The sequence below is a fragment of the Psammomys obesus genome, unplaced genomic scaffold, assembly GCF_907164565.1.
Source record: "Psammomys obesus unplaced genomic scaffold, mPsaObe1.curated_primary_1811, whole genome shotgun sequence".
Lineage (NCBI taxonomy): Eukaryota > Metazoa > Chordata > Mammalia > Rodentia > Muridae > Psammomys > Psammomys obesus.
This window is the reverse complement of record NW_026593286.1, coordinates 20842473-20863982: the sequence shown is the minus strand read 5'-3', so window position 1 is coordinate 20863982 and position 21510 is coordinate 20842473. Positions and strand designations below refer to the sequence as shown.

Below are 21510 nucleotides of genomic sequence, written 5' to 3'. Positions count from 1 at the left end.
TGTATCAAAGCAGATACTGAGACTCATAACCAAACCTTGGGCAGAGTGCAGGGAATCATTTGAAAGGAGGGGGAGTTAATATGATCTGAAGAGGACAGGAGCTCTATAAGGACCAAATATATCTGGGCACAGGGGTCTTTTCTGAAACTGATTCTCCAACCAAGGACCATACATGGATATAACCTAGAACCCCTGCTCAGATGGAGCCCATGGCAGCTCAGTATCCAAGTCGGTTCCCTAGTGATGGGAACAGGGGCTATCTCTGACGTGAACTCAGTGGCTGACTCTTTGACCTCCCCACCCCCAAGGGAGGAACAGCCTTTCTAGGCTGCAGAGGAGGACATTACAGCCAGTCCTGAAGAGACCTGATAAGCTAAGGTCAGATGGAAAGGGAAAAGGACCTCCCCTATCAGTGGACTTAGAGAGGGGCAGGGAGGAGTTGAGAGAGAAGGCATTAGACTGGGAGGGGATGTGGGAGGGGGCTATAGCTGGGATACAAAGTAACTAAACTATAATTAATATAAAAAAGAAAAAAAGAAAATTGCAATATGAAATGAACCAGAAATGTAATTGTAAAATATATTACAAGTGTATTAAATTGGTAAGAACAGATTTATTACTACAGACAATTGAATTAATATGTGGAAGATAACTTTATAAACCTTAACCAGAGTAGAGCAGGGAAAGAGAGACATTGTAGTGGCCAAAGGAAAACAAAGGTAAAAGAATGAGATGAAAAAGGACAACAGTGGAGGTTCAAAAACAAAGATCCATCACACAGATACACACTATTTCAGAAGAAAATGCCAAAACACATGTAACCAAATGTACCGTCAACTTCAATAGACGTCTGTGTACAGTATAAACCGAGCATAGCAAGACTTCTGCAGGCACAGGCGAAAAACAAAACAAAAACAAAAGCCAGACACTGAGTACTCGTGGCCAGCACTGAACACATCATGGCTAGCCTCCGTATTTGAAGGGTAATACATTGGACAATCACAAATTGAGAAAAGTAAAGTAGATAACCTCGATGGAAAAGTTTTAATGAGCTGGAGACCTAATCTTCAAAACAGGTTCTGGGACCAGACAGTTTTACAAATGAGGCCCCTCACCCTCCAAAGACTATAATAATGCCAAAGATGTGGAAAATATCCCAGGACCCCAAAAAATAAAATGGAAAAATGACCTGACTCAGTGGCAGTAGAGTGGGGCATCAAGACACAGAAGAACAATGGAATTACAAGAGCAAACTAACTTTGCTCTAGAATATAAAATATAATCTATCACTTGCAAGCTGAAGTCCAGCAGTATATAGAAATGATGTCAGAATGAGGGACAGTAGACAACAGTAACAGCTCCTTAGTAGTAAAATCATGTGCTTTGTATTTTTTTCTATTCACACTTTCTTGAACTCTATCCTAGAGAGGGCGATGAGGATTGACTCTGCTTGGCTACTGCTGTATCATCTGTGTAAATAACTTGTGAGCAAAATCAATAATCTCTCTCACTATGTGTGCAATTGAATGCAGGAGTTGCCAAGATAGAGACAAAATATTTGTAGTAGGGACAAATGAAATGTAGCAACAATTCAATTACTAGATTGAATTAATTGATTCAAGGAACAGAAGAAGCCAATTGTCACTTGGTAGAAGTGGGATGTCTGACATGAAATATGTCAGATTGGCACATCACCTTGACATAGAAGTGAAATTCTGAGCAAAACATAATAATGTAAGCACAGAATCCCAATGTGACCCTAAATATTGCGTTAGGAATATGGGCGATGAGTACCAAATGCTATTTTGAGAACTATATAATTATACATAATAGTGAAGAAATATAAATACAATATTTATAGATGTATCAACTGACAAAATGTTTATGTGCTGCATTTAGGATATATGTGAAAATACCCAGCCTGAACAAAATAAAACAATTAGCTGCGTTGCAGTCTAGCACTCTCAGCGGAGTAGAATTATAGCAGCTGAAGCAGAGGCCTATTATTTTTCAGTGTTGTAAGCATTACTAAGGATTATAAGGAAGATCCTATATTCTTACATGACTTCAGCATAATGCTTGTACTTTGAGAATTTTGAACATAAGTTTAATAATATAAGAATGCATAAATTAATTATGCCAGAGTATAAAAATTAATTTGAAACACAATATCTTTTCAGAACAAGAGAAAAATCATTTCCTGGTTGATTTTGATGTGAGAGGGCCCACCTCACTGTGAGTGGTGACACCTCCCTTGGTGGCCCTGTGTTCAATTGCTGTTTTTTTTTAATTTTATTTTTCTTATTAGTTACATTTTGTTAATTCTGTGTCCTAGTTGTATCCCACTCCCCCATTCCCTCCCCAATCCCACCCTCCCTATTGTTTTTGAAAGCAGAGTGAATAGGCCATGGAAAGCAAGCTAAGAAGAGACCTTTCCCCATAGTCTTTGCATCAGTTCCCACCTCTAGGTTCCTACCTTGGATTCCTGTACTGGCTTGCTTTTATGCTGGACTGTAAGCTATAAATGTAAAAAAAGAACAAAACAACTACAACATGAAATGTTTTTCTCCTCAAGTTACTCCTGGACATAATGTTCTTTCACAATGCTAGAAAGCTTTACTAAGTCAATCCTGAACACTGAGGGCTCAACAGGTCTTTTAGAAGCAACCACTGCTAGAAGATCACCCATCATCTTGATCATCTGTCCTCTAACCTGTTCCAGTTTTCTCTGGGGGAGGCCAATCTCTGTACTTTGCTAAGGCTGGAATACACGGAGAACACATCAACCAGTTGAGCAAAAGTGTGACTTTGCATAAATTGTCTTTTGTAAGAGCTGCTTACTCTTGGAATGATCTCCAGCACTCCTTCCCATATTGATTATCTGGCTGATAATATCTCATGCATGCTTCTTTAAAATTGGTGGCCGCGCCCAGCGTGTGTTTCAGCAGTAGAACACATCCTTGCCATGTGTGGGTCCCTAAGTTCGGTCCTCTTAATAACTAATAAAAACACATTGAGTCAAGAGACTATCTTTGTTTCTCTTCTGGACCTTTACTATTGTTGCTGTTGTTGTTGTTATCTTTGGACCAACAGCATTTGTATAGTCTGCTAGATGGTGGTGTGTTGGAATGATCTCATACTGGTTGATCGGAACTGAGTGTACACAATGATTCCCAAACCTGTGTTCTATGACATGAGTACATAACTTGGAGGAAATCTTTACACCATGAAGTATGACAAATGACACCAATTAGAGTGCCTTGTTTTTTAATACCACTGGTCAACAGTGTTGAATACATGAACATTGGAGTTTGAGAAACATTGGACTAGGTCACTTTTCTCAAAGACATGTTAGAATCACATGCCCAGCTGAAGAGCCTGAATTCCATGTGTAATACTGATGCAGAAACCCCTTAATTGGAGCCTCTTAGGAGATCTTTCTCTGTAAATACATACATACACACACGTACACACACACACATATTAAAAAATAGATGCTCGTGGGATATTCCTCAATTTCTAAATTATAAAAAAGCTGTGAGCCATGATGAATGGTTCCCAGACTATGAGGGGTAGGCATAGAACATGTAAAATTAGCATGGCAGAATTTCAGAGCCATGATGGATTGTTGACCTTTGGTGCCTTCATTCTCCGCATATTGGAGCAAGGATATGTTTGTGACCATCTTGTACCTAACTGACCTGTGCACTTTGGTATGAACTGGTAAATAATTTGTCCTAGTGTCACAGATCTACAGGTAGAGAGAACCAAATTTGAGGAACTCTGACTTAAAAAACTGTGCCTCAGTGTCGTCATCCATACCTTGATCCAATGTTTTTGAACATGAAGCCGGTGCACTGATTGGATGAGGTTTTTAAGGGGCACTGGGGAGGCATTGCACAAGGGAGAGGGGAGAATTGCATTGGGAGCTCAAGGAGCACTATTTGAAGGCAACTCCCTTTGTTCTTGTTTTGTTTGTTTGCTTGCTTTTGTGCCCAATAAGGGTTATGTTTCACAGTCCTCTGTGTTCTTTTCATGTGGAGAATATGATGAGGCAAATACAATGTGAAAGCTCTCAGTTTGTTGGAGATACAGCGTGACACTTTCTCAGGTTGTGAAATGTAAGGTTTGGGCAAAGTTCCTATACTGCTCAAGAGCTCACAGGAAGTTCATCTTTGACAACCTTTTGGACAAGTGTGTGTTGGGGGGGGGTGTTTGTTTGTTTTCCATGCTTAAAGTCAAGACATTAGGAGAGGTCTCTTTGCTCTGTTCATTTACTGGTTCTTTTGTTTCCTCCATGTCAATAAGAAGTTCCACTTTCATCCCACAGAGTGGTCATTCCCAGTGAAAGGTACACACTTTGGGTGTGGGTTTTGTTGTCTCAGGCTTAACTCAAACTTTCTATTTAAATTTCTTGAAACTCTTTCTGGATAGGGATTGAGCATTTTAGCAAGAGTCCTCCCTCTTGATTAGTTTCTTTAGGTGTACAAATTTTAGTAGGTTTATCCTGTATTATAGGTCTATATGAGTGAGTATATACCATGTGCGTCTTTCTGCTTCTGGGATAGCTCACTCAGGACATCAGAAGAAGGAGAAAAGAGGGAACAAGTCAGGAGCCTGACACAGAGGACCTCTGAAAGACTCTGCCCTGCAGTCTATCAATGCAGATGCTGAGACTTGTGGGCAACCTTTGGGCAGAGTGCAGGGAATCTTATGAAAGAAGTGGGAAACAGTAAGATCTGGAGAAGACAGGAACTCCACAAGGAGAGAAACAGAACCAAAAAATCTGAGCACAGGGGTCTTTCCTGAGACTGATACTCCAACCAAGGACCATGCATGGAGATAACCTAAGACCCCTGCACAGATGTAGCCCTTGTCAGTCCAGTATCCAAGTGGGTTCCATTGTAATAGGAACAGGGACTGTCTCTGACATGAACTGATTGGCCTGCTCTTCAATTACCTCCCCCTGAGGGGAAAGCAGCATTACCAGGCCACAGAAGAAGACAATGCAGCCACTCCTGATGAGACCTAATTGACTAGGATCAGAAGGAAGGAAAAGAAAACCTCCCCTATCAGTGGATTTGGGGAGAGGCATGCATGCAGAGGGTGGAAGGGAGGGATTGGGATGGGAGTGTAATTAATAAAGAATTAATTTTTTTCTTGGAATTCAAATAGTGTGTCCAGCATAGTCGCAACATACTGTCCTCCAAGCATAGCAATCACTTCCTTCATCAGAGCAGCTGTGACTACTTGAAAGACCCTCAATGCCAGGCCATCTTCATTACACCACAGAAGAAAGTGGGGAGGACCATCTGACCTTCTCTGGAGATTCCAGCCACTTCTGCCTATTCCTCCCTCCCACCTGCATGAAATTCCACTCAACTTGAACATGTCTCATGGTCTTAGGAGGCGAGAGAGTTTATAAACGGATGAAGGTTGGCTGAAGGGAGGGTTCCATCTGTACTGCTATGGGAAAGTTGTCATCCATGCTGAAATGAGACTTTTCAGTGATAAGCCAGCTTTGGGTTCATTAATGCTCTGGAGTAACCCCTCACCCATGCTCAGGGTGTAATCCTTCACCCATGCTCTGAGAGTTAACCTAGTGAATTTATTGCCCTGCCTAGCTAGGCCTTGGTGGAGCCCTTTGTTCATGTCTCCAAGGAAACTGGGTACAAGAGAGACTTAAAGGATTTTAAATGAATACTTTCGAGTAAAACAAAAACACAAAACACATAATACTTAATGTTTTAGTATTTTTTTTCTTCCTAGGTATGCTTACCCAAGATAGCCAATGATCTTAATATTCAAATGAGACCATCAAAAACTGAAAGAATCATATTGCATTCATAACTTGAGCCATAAATAGTACAATAAAAGCTCTAGCTTTTAGTTGTATGAGACAAAATAAGTTTTGGAGACTGTTAATGCATTGTTGTCCTATATTTAAGAATAAAATTCAGTGCAATTGACATTGTGTCTGCATTGATTCATGTGTTTAAACCACAATAAAACAACCTAGTCTGAAGTTCCCCAACCTGTGACAAAAGGAATTTGTTTTCCACTAATTATTTATTAAAAATACCCATGCACTTAAACAGATAATAAAATAAGTAATAATATATATACTTTTTGAATTTTGCAGACCTGGATTGTGAGGTTCAATGGCAAGAAGAATCAGTTAAGTTAAAAACAGATAAGGCCGTTGCTTTGATTTGGTTAGATTTAGAGTGTCTATACCCACGTTCGCTTATTAAGCATTTGTAATTTTGACTCTGCTCTTTGATGTTTAGCTTTGCTGTTGTTACCTCTGGCCCATGCATTATTTTTTTCTTCTATTTCTTCATGTATGTTACTTTCTGAAGCCTGACTGTTGTTTCCCACATGAGGCTGGTAGCTCAGCACAGGGAGTTCCTTTTGTTAATTTATGGATATGTGGACATTTTGTCCAGGAGAAGCCATTTCTACGGACATCCCTGGCTTATTAGTCCTGCTACACCATTCAATCAGTGCGCTGGACATCCTGGTACAAAAGGCTCATTCACATCAAAGGGAAACCCCAAGGGTTTCCCACTTTGCTGAAATGTAATTAATTAAATACAGTCTACCATAAGGTGGCTGGAAATACATGCATATATAGAAATAGCATCTCAATCAGGTTTCCTGCCAGGGGAGAATGCATTTTAAAAGCTCACTGCTCAACAACAGGAGGAGCCAGCGCTTGCGTGCAGGGTCCTCCTGTTGTTGAGCAGTGAGCTTTGGAAACAGCTCTTTTCTTAAGTAATTTAAACTTAGAACAAAGAAATAAAAAATGCAGAATGCTTAAAGAGATCCAAAGAGGAATTTTGCCGTGGCAAGACAAACTAACATTAATAAATGAAGCTAATTAGTCTTGATTTGCATATTTAACTCATCTTAATTACACATGGATCCAGCAAACATTTTAAAAGCTGCAATCAATCTTTCACAGACATGGTTGGTTATTTACATGAAATAACAAAATCTGGGAGCCTCATTAGTGATCATTGCCTCTAGTTTACATGCCAATGGGATTCAGTAGTAGTAATGGAATATGTCTCCTTTAACAGTTTGTAAGCGATTACATATTTTAAGTTCTTTTATTTCACACACACACACACACACACACACACACACACACACACACACACACTTGCCAGAGCCAATTTGAATGTTAGATAACTTACTCAAGTATATTAAAATATTTGTTTACTCAAGAACAGTCTTTTTAAAATAATTTTTATATTAATCACAGGTTATTTACTTTGTATCCAAGCCATAGCCCCCTCCCTCATTCCTTTCCAATCCCACCCTCCCTCCCTCATCTCCTCCCTGTCCCTTTCCAAGTCCACTAATAGGGGAGGTCCTCCTCCCCTTCCATCTGACCCTAGCTTATTGGGTATCTTCAGGACTGGCTGCAATGTCCTACTCTGTGGCCTAGCAAGGCTGCTCCTCCCAGGGGTGGGGAGAGGTCAAAGAGCCAAGAACAGCCTTTATAAATTTCTCCTGACATCAACTTTTAAAACACTTTATTAATATTTTTATTTATTCTTTAAAAATTTTATACACTTATGGAATTTGACAGCTAAGGTAATTAATAGCCATGATTTAATCAAGATCCATCTCAATGGTATAGTGTCCAGGAATGTTTTTTCCAAAACACCTTTGGAACTTTAATGCTGTGTGAACTTTAGCTCTGCTTATATTTAGACATGGTTTGCTTCCTCTTCATAGGTCGTAGAGTTTGAAATAGTATCCTACAATTCCCTATGTCACTGACTCAACCTCCCTAACGCTTCAGCCCTTTATTACAGTTCTTCATGTTGTGGTGATCCATAACCATAAAATTATTGCTATTTCATAGCTGTAATTTTGCTACTCTGATGAATCATAATGTAAATATATGATATGCAGGATATCTGATATACAACCCATAGGGAGTCACGACCCACAGGTTGAGAAGCAGCGCCAAATGTATTTTTATCTTTTAACAGGTTTCATTTGGAGAACTTTCCAAAGACTTTTTAGGTATTTTACTAGATGAAAACATTTTCTCAAGGCATGGCAGAAATGGCCATAGGAGAGTTTTCCTCTGGACCATTGTATGTGGAGCTGACAGATGTGTTACGAATGGCCAAGTGCAGGAAGGGATTGTGCAGGTGACACAGATCTTTATTCTGTGCAGCTGTTAAATGAGTGCGAAATTCCAATGTGAAAGGTCCATTGCTTAGAGTTCTTCTCTACAGAAGAACTGTCATGAAATCAGAGATGCTGCAAGATTAACCCTTTGAGTTTTCTTGAAACTCCAGCAGTCATAGAGTAAAGAAAGGAAAGTTAATACAGAGTGTACTTCCCAAATGAAACATATTTCCTAGAATCAGCCTCTGTGTTTATGAACATAAAAATATTTACTCAATAACCCCCCAAATCCAGGTCACAGCCACGGCTGTGGATGAAGACAGTAGTTCTCATGTTGGCCATTGCAAGGCTTGCTATGTGCACACTGTAGAGAATACATAGTAACGAGGACTCACGGAGACTTGCTGTGTTCCAGGCAGGAGGTTAAGATACTTTCCTGTTTTGTTTTGTTCAATCTTCAGAATGGTGTTAGAAACACTCACATTCCTATATTACAAATGAGAAGACTGAGGGCCCTAGGTTTTAATGGGAAAATTAGCTGCCACCCTAAATCCAAATGCAAGCAACATCACTCTTGGCCTGCTGGTAACTGCTGAATTTTTTCATGAATAATCAAGTATGTTTCGGCTTGTATTCAAATATGGCATAAACACACAACATCTCATTTTGAAACTGCTTGCATATGAGCCAAATGTAATAGACTTAATCTCTACTTCCAACCAGATATATATTATTGTTTTTAATATAAAAGAGTTTCTTGGATAGATATGGAGAGAGAAAAGGAAGGAAAGGGAGAGAGACAGATGGGGGGGAAGGGGATGCTCCAACAGAGAAGAGGGAGAGAGCAAGAGAGCAAGAGTAAGACAGAGAGCACAAGTAGCAGACCGGTCACTAAGAACCTGGCCCAGACGATGTCACAGGGCACAGGCACTGATACAAGATGTTGTCAGGACCCTAAAGGTCCCCACGGGAAGGCCAGTTAAACTGCCTACACAACACAACATTCCTCCCTTTTTGTTTAATTAAAAAAAAAAATGAAGAGCTAGGGAGGGGGGGGTGAAGTAGGATGAGGACACTGGACCCCTGTAAGGAAAGTTAAAGTATGTAAATGTAGGTTCATTGGAAGCTGCTCTTGGTTGCCATGCAAGGGGGTGAGAGAGGAAAAAAGTCTTGTGACCTCCCTACAGCCACCCTAGTGTCAGCAAGAAGTTGTCAGAAGAGAATTTTTGTCCTTTACCCACTTATCAACAAAAGGCTGAAATGGTGTGCTTCAGGCCTAGGACCAACAGCTGTAGGTTCTCCCACCATTCCTCAGTCCCTTTCTGCTGCTGGCAATGGCTGGCAAACCCCACCTTCTACCCTAAACTTTGCATGGCAGGGCCTTCCCATCCTCCTAACCTTGTAATCTCGATAGATATATATTATAAAGTAATACCAGAGTTTAAGTTTTACAACCACCTAATGCTATGCTAGATCTTTGTTGCAAGGTCGAATAGTGTCTTTTCAAACCTATGTGATGATGTGATGATCTTTCCAAAAGACTTAATTCAGTGGTTCTCAACCTTCCTAATGCTGGAACCGTTTAATGCAGTTCCTCATGTTGTGGTGACCTCCAACCATAAAATTGTTTTTGTTACTACTTCATAACTGTGATTTTGGTACTGTTATGAATCATAACATAAATATCTGTTTCCTGATGGTCTTAGGCAAGCCTGTGAAAGGATCACGTTTGAAACCCCCTAGGGATCTTGATCCCCAGGTTGGGAAACATGAAAAGCGTGACTAGTTTCTTAGTAGAAAGCAGTTAGGATGCAGACACATGCAGAGAAAAGACTATGTGGAGTTATAGGAAGACCACCGCCATGCTCAGACCAAGAAAGGCTTCCCAAGAAAACCAAACTTGCTAATGCCTTGACCTTGGCCTTTTAGCTTCAAGATCCATGAGGAACTGAGCATCTGTTGCTGAAGCCACCCAAGCTATGGTGCTTGGTCATACCAAGCCAACATAGTTGCAACTATATCAAAAAGTAAAGACTACACGCAATGTCTTTAAAAAGTAGGTTCCACAGGACAGTTAAGTGTGGAGAGGTTACATGTCACCTCTCTTTTGAGCAAGCCCTTTACTCATCTGATACTCACTTTCATGATGAATTCACTCATACTGTATTAGATGCTGAGCCAGGAGCGGGCTGAGGACAGAGTGAAATCCTGTGTTGACAATGCTTGAAATCAGAACAGCAGATCATTGATAGCAGCCTTAGAAATGGGTTTATTCTCTGAAATAACTCTCTGTCCTGTTGTCTGAAGTCATGAGCCTCTTACTGTCTCGCTTTTAGAGCATGGTCAGTGAAGTTAGCTGTCACTGATTAATTAGATAGCGTTAAAACCAGGGCTGATTGCTTACTTGTAAGCAGAGCTGTAGAACTGTTTGTAATTGAATGAGTTTACAGCCAGCTCTGGTACTTGTCACTATGGATTTGGAACAATGTGTCTCTTCTTGGGAGAATGGTGACTTTTAAAAGTCTCAGTGGCCAGCAAAAATTAATAGGTCGACTACAGATTAGAAAAACAAAAATTAATCTATACATGCTATATATATCTTTACTTGTATAGATATGATGTGGATTATTTTATACAAGTCTCTCCAACTATAAAAGTATTTAAAATATTACCATTTTCCTATGGTAGAAAGTTATATATATATATGTACTTATGTACATATATTTATATACTTTATAAATTTATATATATTCATATACCATAATATATATGTTATATATAGTATATATACTCTATTTATAAATATATAAATATTACCATTTTCCTATGGTAGAAAGTTATATATACTTATGTATATATTTATATACTTTATAAATTTATATATATTTATATACTATATATAATATATATAAAATATATGCTATACATAGTATAAATATATACCATATATTTATATACTTATGTATATATATATATATTCATACGTAAGTACATATATATAGTGTGTAAGGCATACGGCTTATACAAATAAAAATAATGATTTTGCCATTTCAGCGTTTCAGTCCCATACTGTATGTCTTTACCACCACTCTATGCTATCCCTTTGAAAGGCACATGCACTGTGGTTCTTCCGCATATTAACTGAGATGGGCATACAAGATAGAGAGAGAAAGTGATTGTAGGGGTCCAGACTAGTCCATAAAATATGCAGAAGACATGATTCGCAGTGATTGCCTCTGAGGTTATCTGGACACAGGGGACTAAGTTTTTGTTAAGTAATGTTTTTTAATATTGATTTTATAGCCACATTCCAATTTATTTCTCACAAAATATAGATAATCAAAATATTTTAGCCTTTTTTTATTGCAAAGGATATTCAGAGATTTGTAGAAGGATGGAAATATTCCAGCCCCTAGTCTAAATGTCAGTTATTCAGATATACAGATAAATTAACAACATTAAGCTAAGTTCTTGGAATCTGTGCGTTTTTTGGGGCTGGAAAGATCACTCAGTTGTTAAGACCATGTACTGATCTGGCTGAAGATCCAAATTTGTTCCTTAGCGCCCACTGTCAGGCAGCTCACAACAGCCTGTAATAGGACCTCTGATACCTCTGTCCCTCAAAACACCAGCACCCAAGGGCACAAATTTGTACACACACATAATTAAATAAGCATAGATTAAACCATTTACACATTTCGCTCTATGTACTTTACATGCCTATTAGATAAATATCACTGGCACAGCAAAAAGCCATCGTATAATATAGCTTGGGAGCTAGAGAGGTGGCTCAGTGGTTAGAAGTGCACATTGCCTGCCCTTTCATATGATCCGTATTCAGTCCCCAGTACTCATGCCAGGCTGTTCACAACCACCTGCAACTCCAGTTCAAGGAGATACAATCTCCTTCAGGCCTCCTCAGGTACTGCATACACAGGCACATATGAACGCAATTAAAAATAAAAACGGAAATATTTTTAAAAATATAGCCTTGGGAGCTAATAAAAATAAACCTCTTTGTATTTTTGTCTTATTTTTTTCTTTCTAAGTACTGTCAGATTTCCTGGTTAACCACGTACCATTATAGTGTAAAAGGAAACATGTGACCATTATAGTGTAAAAGGAAATATGTGTCTTGGATTCTATAACAAAGCAGGCAGAGCAAGCCATGTGAAGGAAACCAGTAAGCATTACCCTTCCATGATCTCTACATAATTCCTGTCTTGTTCCTCTGCTGACTTCCTTCAGTGATGAACAGCCACATGGATATGGCTAATAAACCCTTTCCTCCCCAACTTGTTTTTTGGTCATGGTGTTTCACCACAACAATAAAAACCCTAACTGAGTCATAATAAATAGCCAATGTCCATCTTTGTTTCCAGCTACAATCTTCACTGCCCTACAGTTGTTTAGAGTCTTAAAGAGGCAATTCAGCACTCATGTGCAAACATACGCTTGTGTTTGAACCATCTTGCTACAAAGGGAGAGAGGGAAATGGAACTGTGCACCCATTCCGTGTCATGACTGAAACTGGTGAAAGGAAATAGTCATGGGGGATGTTTTGGTTTTGTTGTTGTTTTTCAGTATTAATTTCTGATTTCTGTGTCAACTTGCTTAATGGTGAGTTATTAGAAGATTGTTTGCTGCATACGGACATGAGCAGAAGGAGTTGGTTCTTGAAATTCTAGGGCTTGACACAGCAGACACTCTTCATTCATGGGCTAACCACTACGAAGATTCCAGTTGATGACTTGTCTCCTGTGGTTGTTCAGAAATCGAGGTTCTTTCTGCTTTATGTTCCCTCATCATCTAGGGCCTCGGTCTACAAACTTATAAATGGAAAAAAGTAGTTGAAGGATTACGTGGTATATTTGGGATTTATTTTGCAATGAGCTAGGCATAGCTTAGTTGCATAGATAAGCTGGACCCTGATGCTGTGCCCAGGAGGAAAAGGTGAATTTCATGAAAGGCTTTCTGCTAATGTGAGGGAAGGCTGTTAGAGAATGGTCAGGAATATTACATATGAAACATCAAACTGTGTTTGAGTTTAAAGTAGACTAAAGGTAAGGACACACACACACACATGCACACACACACACACACACATATATATTTATATGAGAAAACTAGAAGAAAAGAAACAGAAAGTAAAGGATGGAACATACTGGAACTATGTAAAAAAACAGAAACAGTGTAACATCTTCATGTTTTTTATGACACTACTCACTCACAATGGGATGTAGCGCCTGCAGAAGAACAAACTGCCCAAGGGTCACAGTGGTCTCAGCCAGCCCTGTGGAGCCCATGGCTTTCTCTTCTGTGGGTATATCGAGCTGGCAAATGTATTTCATCTCCATCTTCTCCATCTGATGAGTTTTATCAGATTCATTCTCTGTCCTTTCCTTTCCTCAGGCATACTGTTCTGTTGCCTAGGCATACTGTCCTCAAGCTTCTGAACTAAAGTCATTTCCTCCCCCACCTCAGCCTCCTGTACACTGAAACAGGCACCACACAGGACCTGGCCTAGGTGCTTTCTTCTTTTATCATTGTAATTTTTAGCCCTTAAATTGAAGGTCTGTTATGTTATTTGCAAAGTTTTATGAATTGAATACTTTTGCTTGCTTCATCCATATGTTTGACCAATGAGAAAGTTATAATGTCATAGTGATGTGGTCCAGACATGATAGGGCTGGTCTTTTTACATGAAGAGACAGTGTGACACCTATACATCAAGAATAATGCCATCACCAAGAATCTATTTAGCCAGTATATACGTGAGACTTTTTTGCAAGGTGACAGACCAAAGAGAACAAGAGAAAAAGGAAAAGAAAGACAGAAGGGAAGAAGAGAAGAAAATAAGAAGAGGAGCAATGGAGGATGAGAAAGGAATTGAAAGGAGGAAGATGGAGAAAGAGGAGAGAAGGAATGGGATGAGAGAGGGGGTGGGGATGAGTGACAAGTACAGATAGGAGGCAGGACACACGAAAGAAAAACTTGCTCTGAAATGCAAACTGATTCCAGAAGAGAAGGAGGGTTTGTGAGCTCTGGAAACATGCTTGAGGTGAGATGCTCAGGAGTTTCTCCGGAGTCCTCTCCAGCATTATTATTCAATCTTTTTTTAACCTGATATGTCAGTGCTGAGCTTGGAATGCCCAGCCAGTGAAATGTATAAAATATTGAAAGAGCAAAGCTAATGGAAGGAAAGAATGTTAAAGTATGTGATAAGACTGGAAATCAGGAGCCAATGACTATGGATAATTCAGATGTTAGGAAGGAGTTTGGAATTTGGTTTTACCATGATAAATTCTGACATGGTTAGACATTGGAGAATTGCCTTGTCTGATTCAGGATTTCCTGATTCCATACTGTTTATGAGAAGAATGAGGGGTATGTAGGGAAAGAGTAGAAAAATGACTAATGGGGAAACTTACAGAATGCTATTCTGGACCAGGGAAGCAATGGTGGAGAGGGACAGAAGTGAATAGAGAATGGTGAGAGGCACTATATGGCCGTTGAGGATGAAGGGAAGGGAGGATGGAGACTGTCACTTGCACATGTTATTGGCTGTTTGTTTTGTATTGAAACTGGTGATGTCGTGAATATACATTATGAACGAATGAGTTGCTAAGGCTAGAGAACCAGTAAACAGATATCCTTCTTTTGTATATTTCATCTGACAGGCTCTACCAGATAGGTCACCAGTGGTAACAGATGTCACAAGATCAGTGAATAGGGTTCATAACATTGAAATATGAGAATCCATCACTATCCCTCGGTCTGAAAGGCAGGAGAAGGAGGACACTACTACATGCTACTGTGTGCTTTAGCTACAGTAAAAGATATAACAACAGAATTATGTTGTTCAGATCACAGACTGCCAGAGCCCGCTGGCAGAGTTGAGCAGATATTGAGTGGGGAGCAAGGACTGAAAGAAAATTAAAAGAAAAAAAAACAAGACACTACACGGAATCTGTTCGAGAGGGCTTCTAGCAGAAAACTAGGCACTCAGTTTATTCCACAGTCCCTTTTTATAGTCAGAGCAAAGCACTTTGATACAATGAAGTTCATCGAGAAGTCAGACTTGTTTACCTTGACCATCTGTCTGGTGATCCTCACACAAACAAAAGGAAGTGAACTTGGCAACACATCCTGTCTTTCCCTGTATCCAGGTGAAGGCCAGTGTGAAAACACGTTTTTCACCGAGAGCTCAATAATAAAGCATCCTGACAAACAAGCGGCTCTCCACAACTGACAAAACAGTACTTGAGCTGAAGGAGATAGAAGTAGCCATTTGTCCATGCCGCTCTTCTGTAGAGCTCTAAATCCTGAAGGTATCTTCTTTGGGGAGAGTGGGGTGACCAAAGGTGAGCGAGCCTGAGGGCACAGTTCAAGCCACACAGAGGACCTCTTCATGGAGCTCTGCAGAGAGAACGGTGCAGATGTCCATCTGGAAGCCATGAGCATTTCAGCAGTCATGTATCTCCGGCACATGCATATTCTGGTTGTTTGTTTATTTCAATATGACTCAAGATAGACTCGAATGGAAGAGGGAATCTCAGTTGAAACCATGATTCCATAAGATTAGATTGTAGGCAAGTCTGGGTGGCCTTTTCTTGACCAATAATTGATGTAGGACAGTCTACTCCCTGTGAGCTGTGCCACCCCAGGGCTGGTCACCCTGAATGGTAGAAGAAATCAGGCTGGGAAATTCATGACAAGTAAGCCAGTAAGTAGCACTCCTTTATAGCACTTCCTCCCTCTAGGTCCCTGCCTTGAGTTTCTTCTCTTCTCTGACTTCCCTCAGTGATGAAGTGTCACCTGATAGCTGTAAGCTGAAATAAATGCTTTCCTTCCTGAGCTGCTTCTGGTCATGGTTTTATCATAGCAACAGAAGCCCTAACTAAGACAGCACATATTTGCCTTCTTGTTTATATGTGCACCACATGTGTACAGGTGCTTTGGAGGCCAGCAGAGGGCATCAGATTCCTGGAATTAGAGTTCCCTCAGTTGTGAATCTCCCAGAGTAGGTTCTGGGAGTCAAATTCAGGTTCTCTGCTAAAGTAGAAAGTGCTCTTACCCTGAAAGCCATCTCTTCATCCCAAGTGCAAATATTTGTCAAGCTCTTACTTGTGACAGGAAGCACACTGCATCTCAATTCATTGTTAGCTCATTCCTACCAACAGAACCAAAGTTTAAACACTGTGACTTCATTGCACTCAGTAGCAATGAAGGCTCAGTGGAGTGAAGCTATTTGTTTTAAGGTCAGACAGCTATTGCATGCCAGACCCAGAAATCAAGGACCAGGCATCCTTTTGTCAGGGCCACACAGCTTCGCCGAGTAAGAGAATCAAATGCCCAAGCAGTATGCATAGGTCACGTGGTAGTTTTAAAAAGCCTTCTTCTTTTTCATTATTTTTCAGTTCCTTTGAATAAAACGAGTTTTGACAAGAATTCATCAGAGAAGTTATTCCACATATCAATGTACCATTTTGGATATTGCTTTTGATTAAGTCTGTTTGCAGACTAGAATATTAGTAACCCACATATCCTCTGTACCTCAAAAAAGAGTAGTTTCACTTTCATCTTGGGAACAAAGCTCAATAGAAAGACTTTTTAAACTTTTCTTAATTCATGAAACATTTATCTTCAAGTCAGGTTTTGTTATAGCAGCACAAATGTGGTCAGTCAGCATTTCCATTATAATCGGGTACTCCCAAGGCTGCTCAAGAAAGCCTCAGAGACTCCCCTTTGAATTAAAACTTGGCACTCAGGATTTGAATCCAGAAACTGCATTTTTGCTACTAATTAGTCAAATAATTTAAAGATTCTCCAATTGGAAGCAGACAAAATGCAAAACTTTATCTGTGCAAAAAAAAAAATGTTTGAAGAAAATCTTTCAGCTTCAAACTTTATGAGAATGTTAGCATTCATTGTGCAAGTTAAATATTGCATGAGAGTCAATAAATAAACATAGTAGTGATTATAACATCTTAGGCTCAGCCTGTTTGGTTTTGTGAGTAATTTATTTCTACTCTGGGATTCGGGATGATTTGGCATAATTGGTTTAAAGGGCAACAGCATGAAGAAACTGGATCAGAATAACGAGGGGAGGGGAGCAGTCCCTCAGAGACTGTGAACATGCTTTGTGTGTTCTTTTATGAACTCAAAATGTATGTGGAGGAATTTTAAATCCTGTGAACACAGATTAGTAGCACGCATTGATTCTGTAGAGAGACACTGGAAATGCAAATTGCTGAACACAATGGCAGCCATGAGTCCTAAATGCAGCCTCATTGTCTATTTTAGGAAAGTATCAGGAATGGCCTACAACAATGAAGGAACATCTAGGAATCTGCCTTTAACATCTTATTCTGTAGCTTTTCTCCCTTTTCAGTCTTTTAAGACTTCCAGACAGTGAATGACAACAGAGCTTCTGTTGGCCTTCTCAGTCCTCAACCAGCTACCCTGAACTTCCTGCTCCTTATGGAAACATCCTGCAGTCTCCATACCTGGCAACTTCTGCTCTGGATTTTCATTATAGGAGGAACACTGACCAAAGCAGATGTCTGCTCCAACTCCCCTACTAACTTTAGGCTTTGTTTAGACTTTACCTTTCGGTAAAGCCAAAGGGATCAGCTTGTTTAATCACTTGTTTGCCAATAGATCCTTATAGCAATAAGGGAAATTTTCCTTGTGCCCTTGGAAGGTTTGCTAAACTAAACCGATATAGACACTTTGACAGGAGAAAAAAAATACAAAGTTATTAACCTGCCCATTTATGCAGGAAGTTCAAAGAAGGGATGGCTGGCTGAGGCCAAATACCTTCATTATAGGAAAGGAGGAAGTAGAGGCCAGGGCACTCTTAGAAGACTAGGAATAGCTTTCTGGGAACTTGACTGGGCACAAAGGATAGACAGTAATTAACAGATAAATCCTGGAGCTGGAGAAAGCTGGGAAGAACATACAAGCAGAGTTGCCTTTATTTGACACCATTCCCCTTCCTTCCTGATATTCCAGTTTAATTTTCCCTGGACAATGAGAATTGGGGGAGGGTGTAAGGATGCTGGTATTATTTTGGAGAGAACTTCTTCAGACAGATAAAGCATCTTCAGAACGGGCCACCCCTGCAGTTGGAGGAAAAAGGAAGGGAAAACAGAGATATCTTGATTCTGAGACCCTGTCTCTACTTCAGCATGCCCACGTGACACACATTGCTGTCATTCTCTGAGCCCAAATATGTCTCAGCCCCAAACTAGTGCTATCTATGACCTGGCTGGATCTCTTCTTAGCATCTGCAAACACACTTTCTGCCTTTTAAACAAGATATCTGTTTCCTCTCACTTACTATCCAGGAACATGATGGCATGTTTTATTTTGTAACATAGTTAGCAGGCGCATAGAGTTATGCCAGACAATATTGGTTATTCAGAAACTGCTTGTTGAATAAATTATTCAGTTAAATGTGAATTTCAAAGTTCGTATCAGGAATCTCCAAACAATTGTCCAGCTGTAATCGTCCCTGCTGCTAGAGATGTTCTTTTCTGAATACAGTGAAGAATGTCCTTTGAACACTAGTCTCAAGATGAAAGGATCCACATGTAGTTTCCTCACTGTGGTGTGCTATGGGTCCATCTTTCCTGCAAAGATTTAAAGTGAGGCTCAGAGAATTTCATCATTCGTTTAGTTACATTTTAGAAGAGGTAAGGTGAGTGGATAGAAATCTGTCTGCCACAAAATAAATAAATGCTTCTTGTGTAAAGAGTCATCATGCATGTTCTATAATTCAATGCATGTAATGATAATATCAAAACTGAACTTTGAAAAATGTGAAATTGCATTCTGACCTTATAATAATAATGAAAACAATATAGATTCATACCCAGCCTCAGCAAGGGTGGAGATGCCGTCCGTTAAACAGATTACTATGGGAGCCACAGGTCAAGGTCCCTACCAGCTCTGTGACCCAAATCAGAAAAGCAGAATTCCAGCAGATAACCCTGTACTCTGAAACCTCAAATAAGCCCTGCCATGATCATTCTGAATGGTAGTTGATGGCACATCTGTTATTTTATTTTCTATCATGAGGATGCATTTTTGTAGATGAACTAAATACTACTTAAATAAACAATAAACTCATCTTTGCTTTCTCTCCTAGAGTAAATGTGAGCACTCGCTGTATGGTCACATGCATTCCATCAATGATGCCACCTTCACGCCTAGGGTGAGTTCAATTCCCCCAATAAATCCATACAATTCTTTAGATGTTAAACTTAATTTTAATGAAAGTAGTTTTCAAGGTAAAATGGAAACTTAATAAGCTGAGAACAGCAAATGACGAATACATCATAAACAGTAGAGAAATGCGTTAAAAGAGATGATGGGTGCAGAACTTTAAAGCTCACAAGTACACACACATTCACACACATATATACACATTCATACACACACACACACACACACACAGGCATGCAGGCACTAGACAGTAGCAGGAAAAATAAGGAAGGCTGCGATGTACACTTTCTCTTAAACACCTTATTAGAGCCTTTTGTCCATCATAGGTTTCAGGATGTAAATGGGATAGATGCTACACTAACTCTGCAGTTCTGGGGACTGAACTCAGGGTCCTGCATGTATCAGACAAACAGCTTAGATTGCCTGGGTTCTTTGAATCAAAGTGCTGCTATATAACTCCAGCTTTTTTGAACTAATATTGAATCACAAACTGGCCTCAAATATAAATATATATTTATATATATTTATATATATATATATATATTTGAGGTATATATGTATGTATGTATGTATGTATAATATATGTATATAATTTATGTTTATATAAAATTCTGTTGCCTCAGTAAGTACCACCATGTCTAGGCAGAAGTTTTTATCTTTAAATGTAAGATTTTTAAAGAAAGTAAAAGTGCCAGAAGTGAAATGTAGGAAAAAAAAAAACCAGTGACTGGAAAAACAGATTTTCTTCAGTTTACTACATATAAATTGGTAAGAAGAGCATTTTATTTGTGGCTTGATGTATTCAGATAGAAGGATGGTTAAGCATTGCTTTGAAATGCTAAGTTAATTGATGATGTCTTTAAACGGGTTCAGATAATAATCATAGGAGAATGATTTAAGTTTGTACCTTCTCAGATGAAAGCAGTTTGACTAGACAGATGACCTCTCAAGTTCCTCAAACTCTATGCCTTAATTACATCTAACATCTTAATTCATCTTTAAGTTCCCAGTAGAAGGAAAAATCCTATTTCTATATTCCCTCTCTTTTCCAATTAGCTGAAGAGGAAATCTGATAGATTGCTCACTTCAAACTTCAAAATGACAGCATAGTCAAAATTCTGCTACTGCCCTGCTATTATTATTCTTTAAGAAAGAAGAAAAAACACTCACTAAAAATTACATCTTCTGAAGGAATGTTGAGTGCTCCAACTGAAACTCTGCGGCTGTGTCTGCCACTCCTGAGGGTTTTAACGATGGGTGCCACCACAATTAGATTGTAGCAGATTTGTCTCTGTAAGGAACATTTCATTTAATTGACTGTGGTGAGCCAATTAGTTGAAAAATATTATATTATAAATTGGTCCTACCAAGTAAAATTTTATTTCTAACAGAATATCGGGATAGTTAAGAACCATGGGCCACATGATATAGGATATTTATGCAATAACTTTATTATGCCTTCTCATGCTCCAGGAAAATTAAATGGAAGCTGAAATGAAGTAATTTTATATTTCATAATTCAGGCGTTTTATTTTGGTGAGTAATATCATGGTGAAAAAGACACACCATTCAACATTATGAACAGTAAAATGAATAAATATGGAAATAGCCAAATTAAATTTGCTGAGTTGGCCACCCCAGCTGATACACACTAATTGGATGCATTTCAAATGACTAAATGATATGAAGCCCAAAATCAAAGTGGGTAGCCTGTTTCTGCGTACACACATGTTGCTTGTGGGAGAAAGAAGGACTGTTTAACCACTGGTCCAAACAAGCATCCCAAAGGCTTTTGGGAAACTCCTACTAGCTGAGCTCTTCTTGAAGAATTTATCAAATATTAAGAACTGACATTTTGCTGCAACTGCTGATACTCTGTGGTGGAATTCTTGGTCGCCCGTGTTACCTGCTTTGCAAATGTGTCTTCTGTAGCACACCTGCTGATGAATGCCAGGAGGTGGGGATAGAGTAGCAAGTGCAGGCTCAGAGCCATCGTGACATGAGAGTGTTAACACTTAGCATCAGTCAGTCCAGGCAGTGGCAGCAACCGAGTTATACACTGCATAGACAGGCAACAAGCAGATTCTAATTACATATTAGCCTTGCCAACCGCCTGGTGCCTCT

The 21510-nt window shown here is 39.4% G+C and overlaps 1 protein-coding gene across 2 annotated transcripts in view; it reads left to right on the top strand.

Annotated features, from left to right (window-relative positions):
* The window catches only part of Spag16 (sperm associated antigen 16), a 912250-nt gene that overhangs the window by 606365 nt on the left and 284375 nt on the right, over positions 1-21510 (top strand). For both annotated transcript variants that reach the window (XM_055617071.1, XM_055617070.1), the window contains one exon: positions 19310-19375. In XM_055617071.1, coding sequence (XP_055473046.1) covers positions 19310-19375 — 66 coding nt within the window. The remainder of the gene's footprint in view (positions 1-19309; positions 19376-21510) is intronic.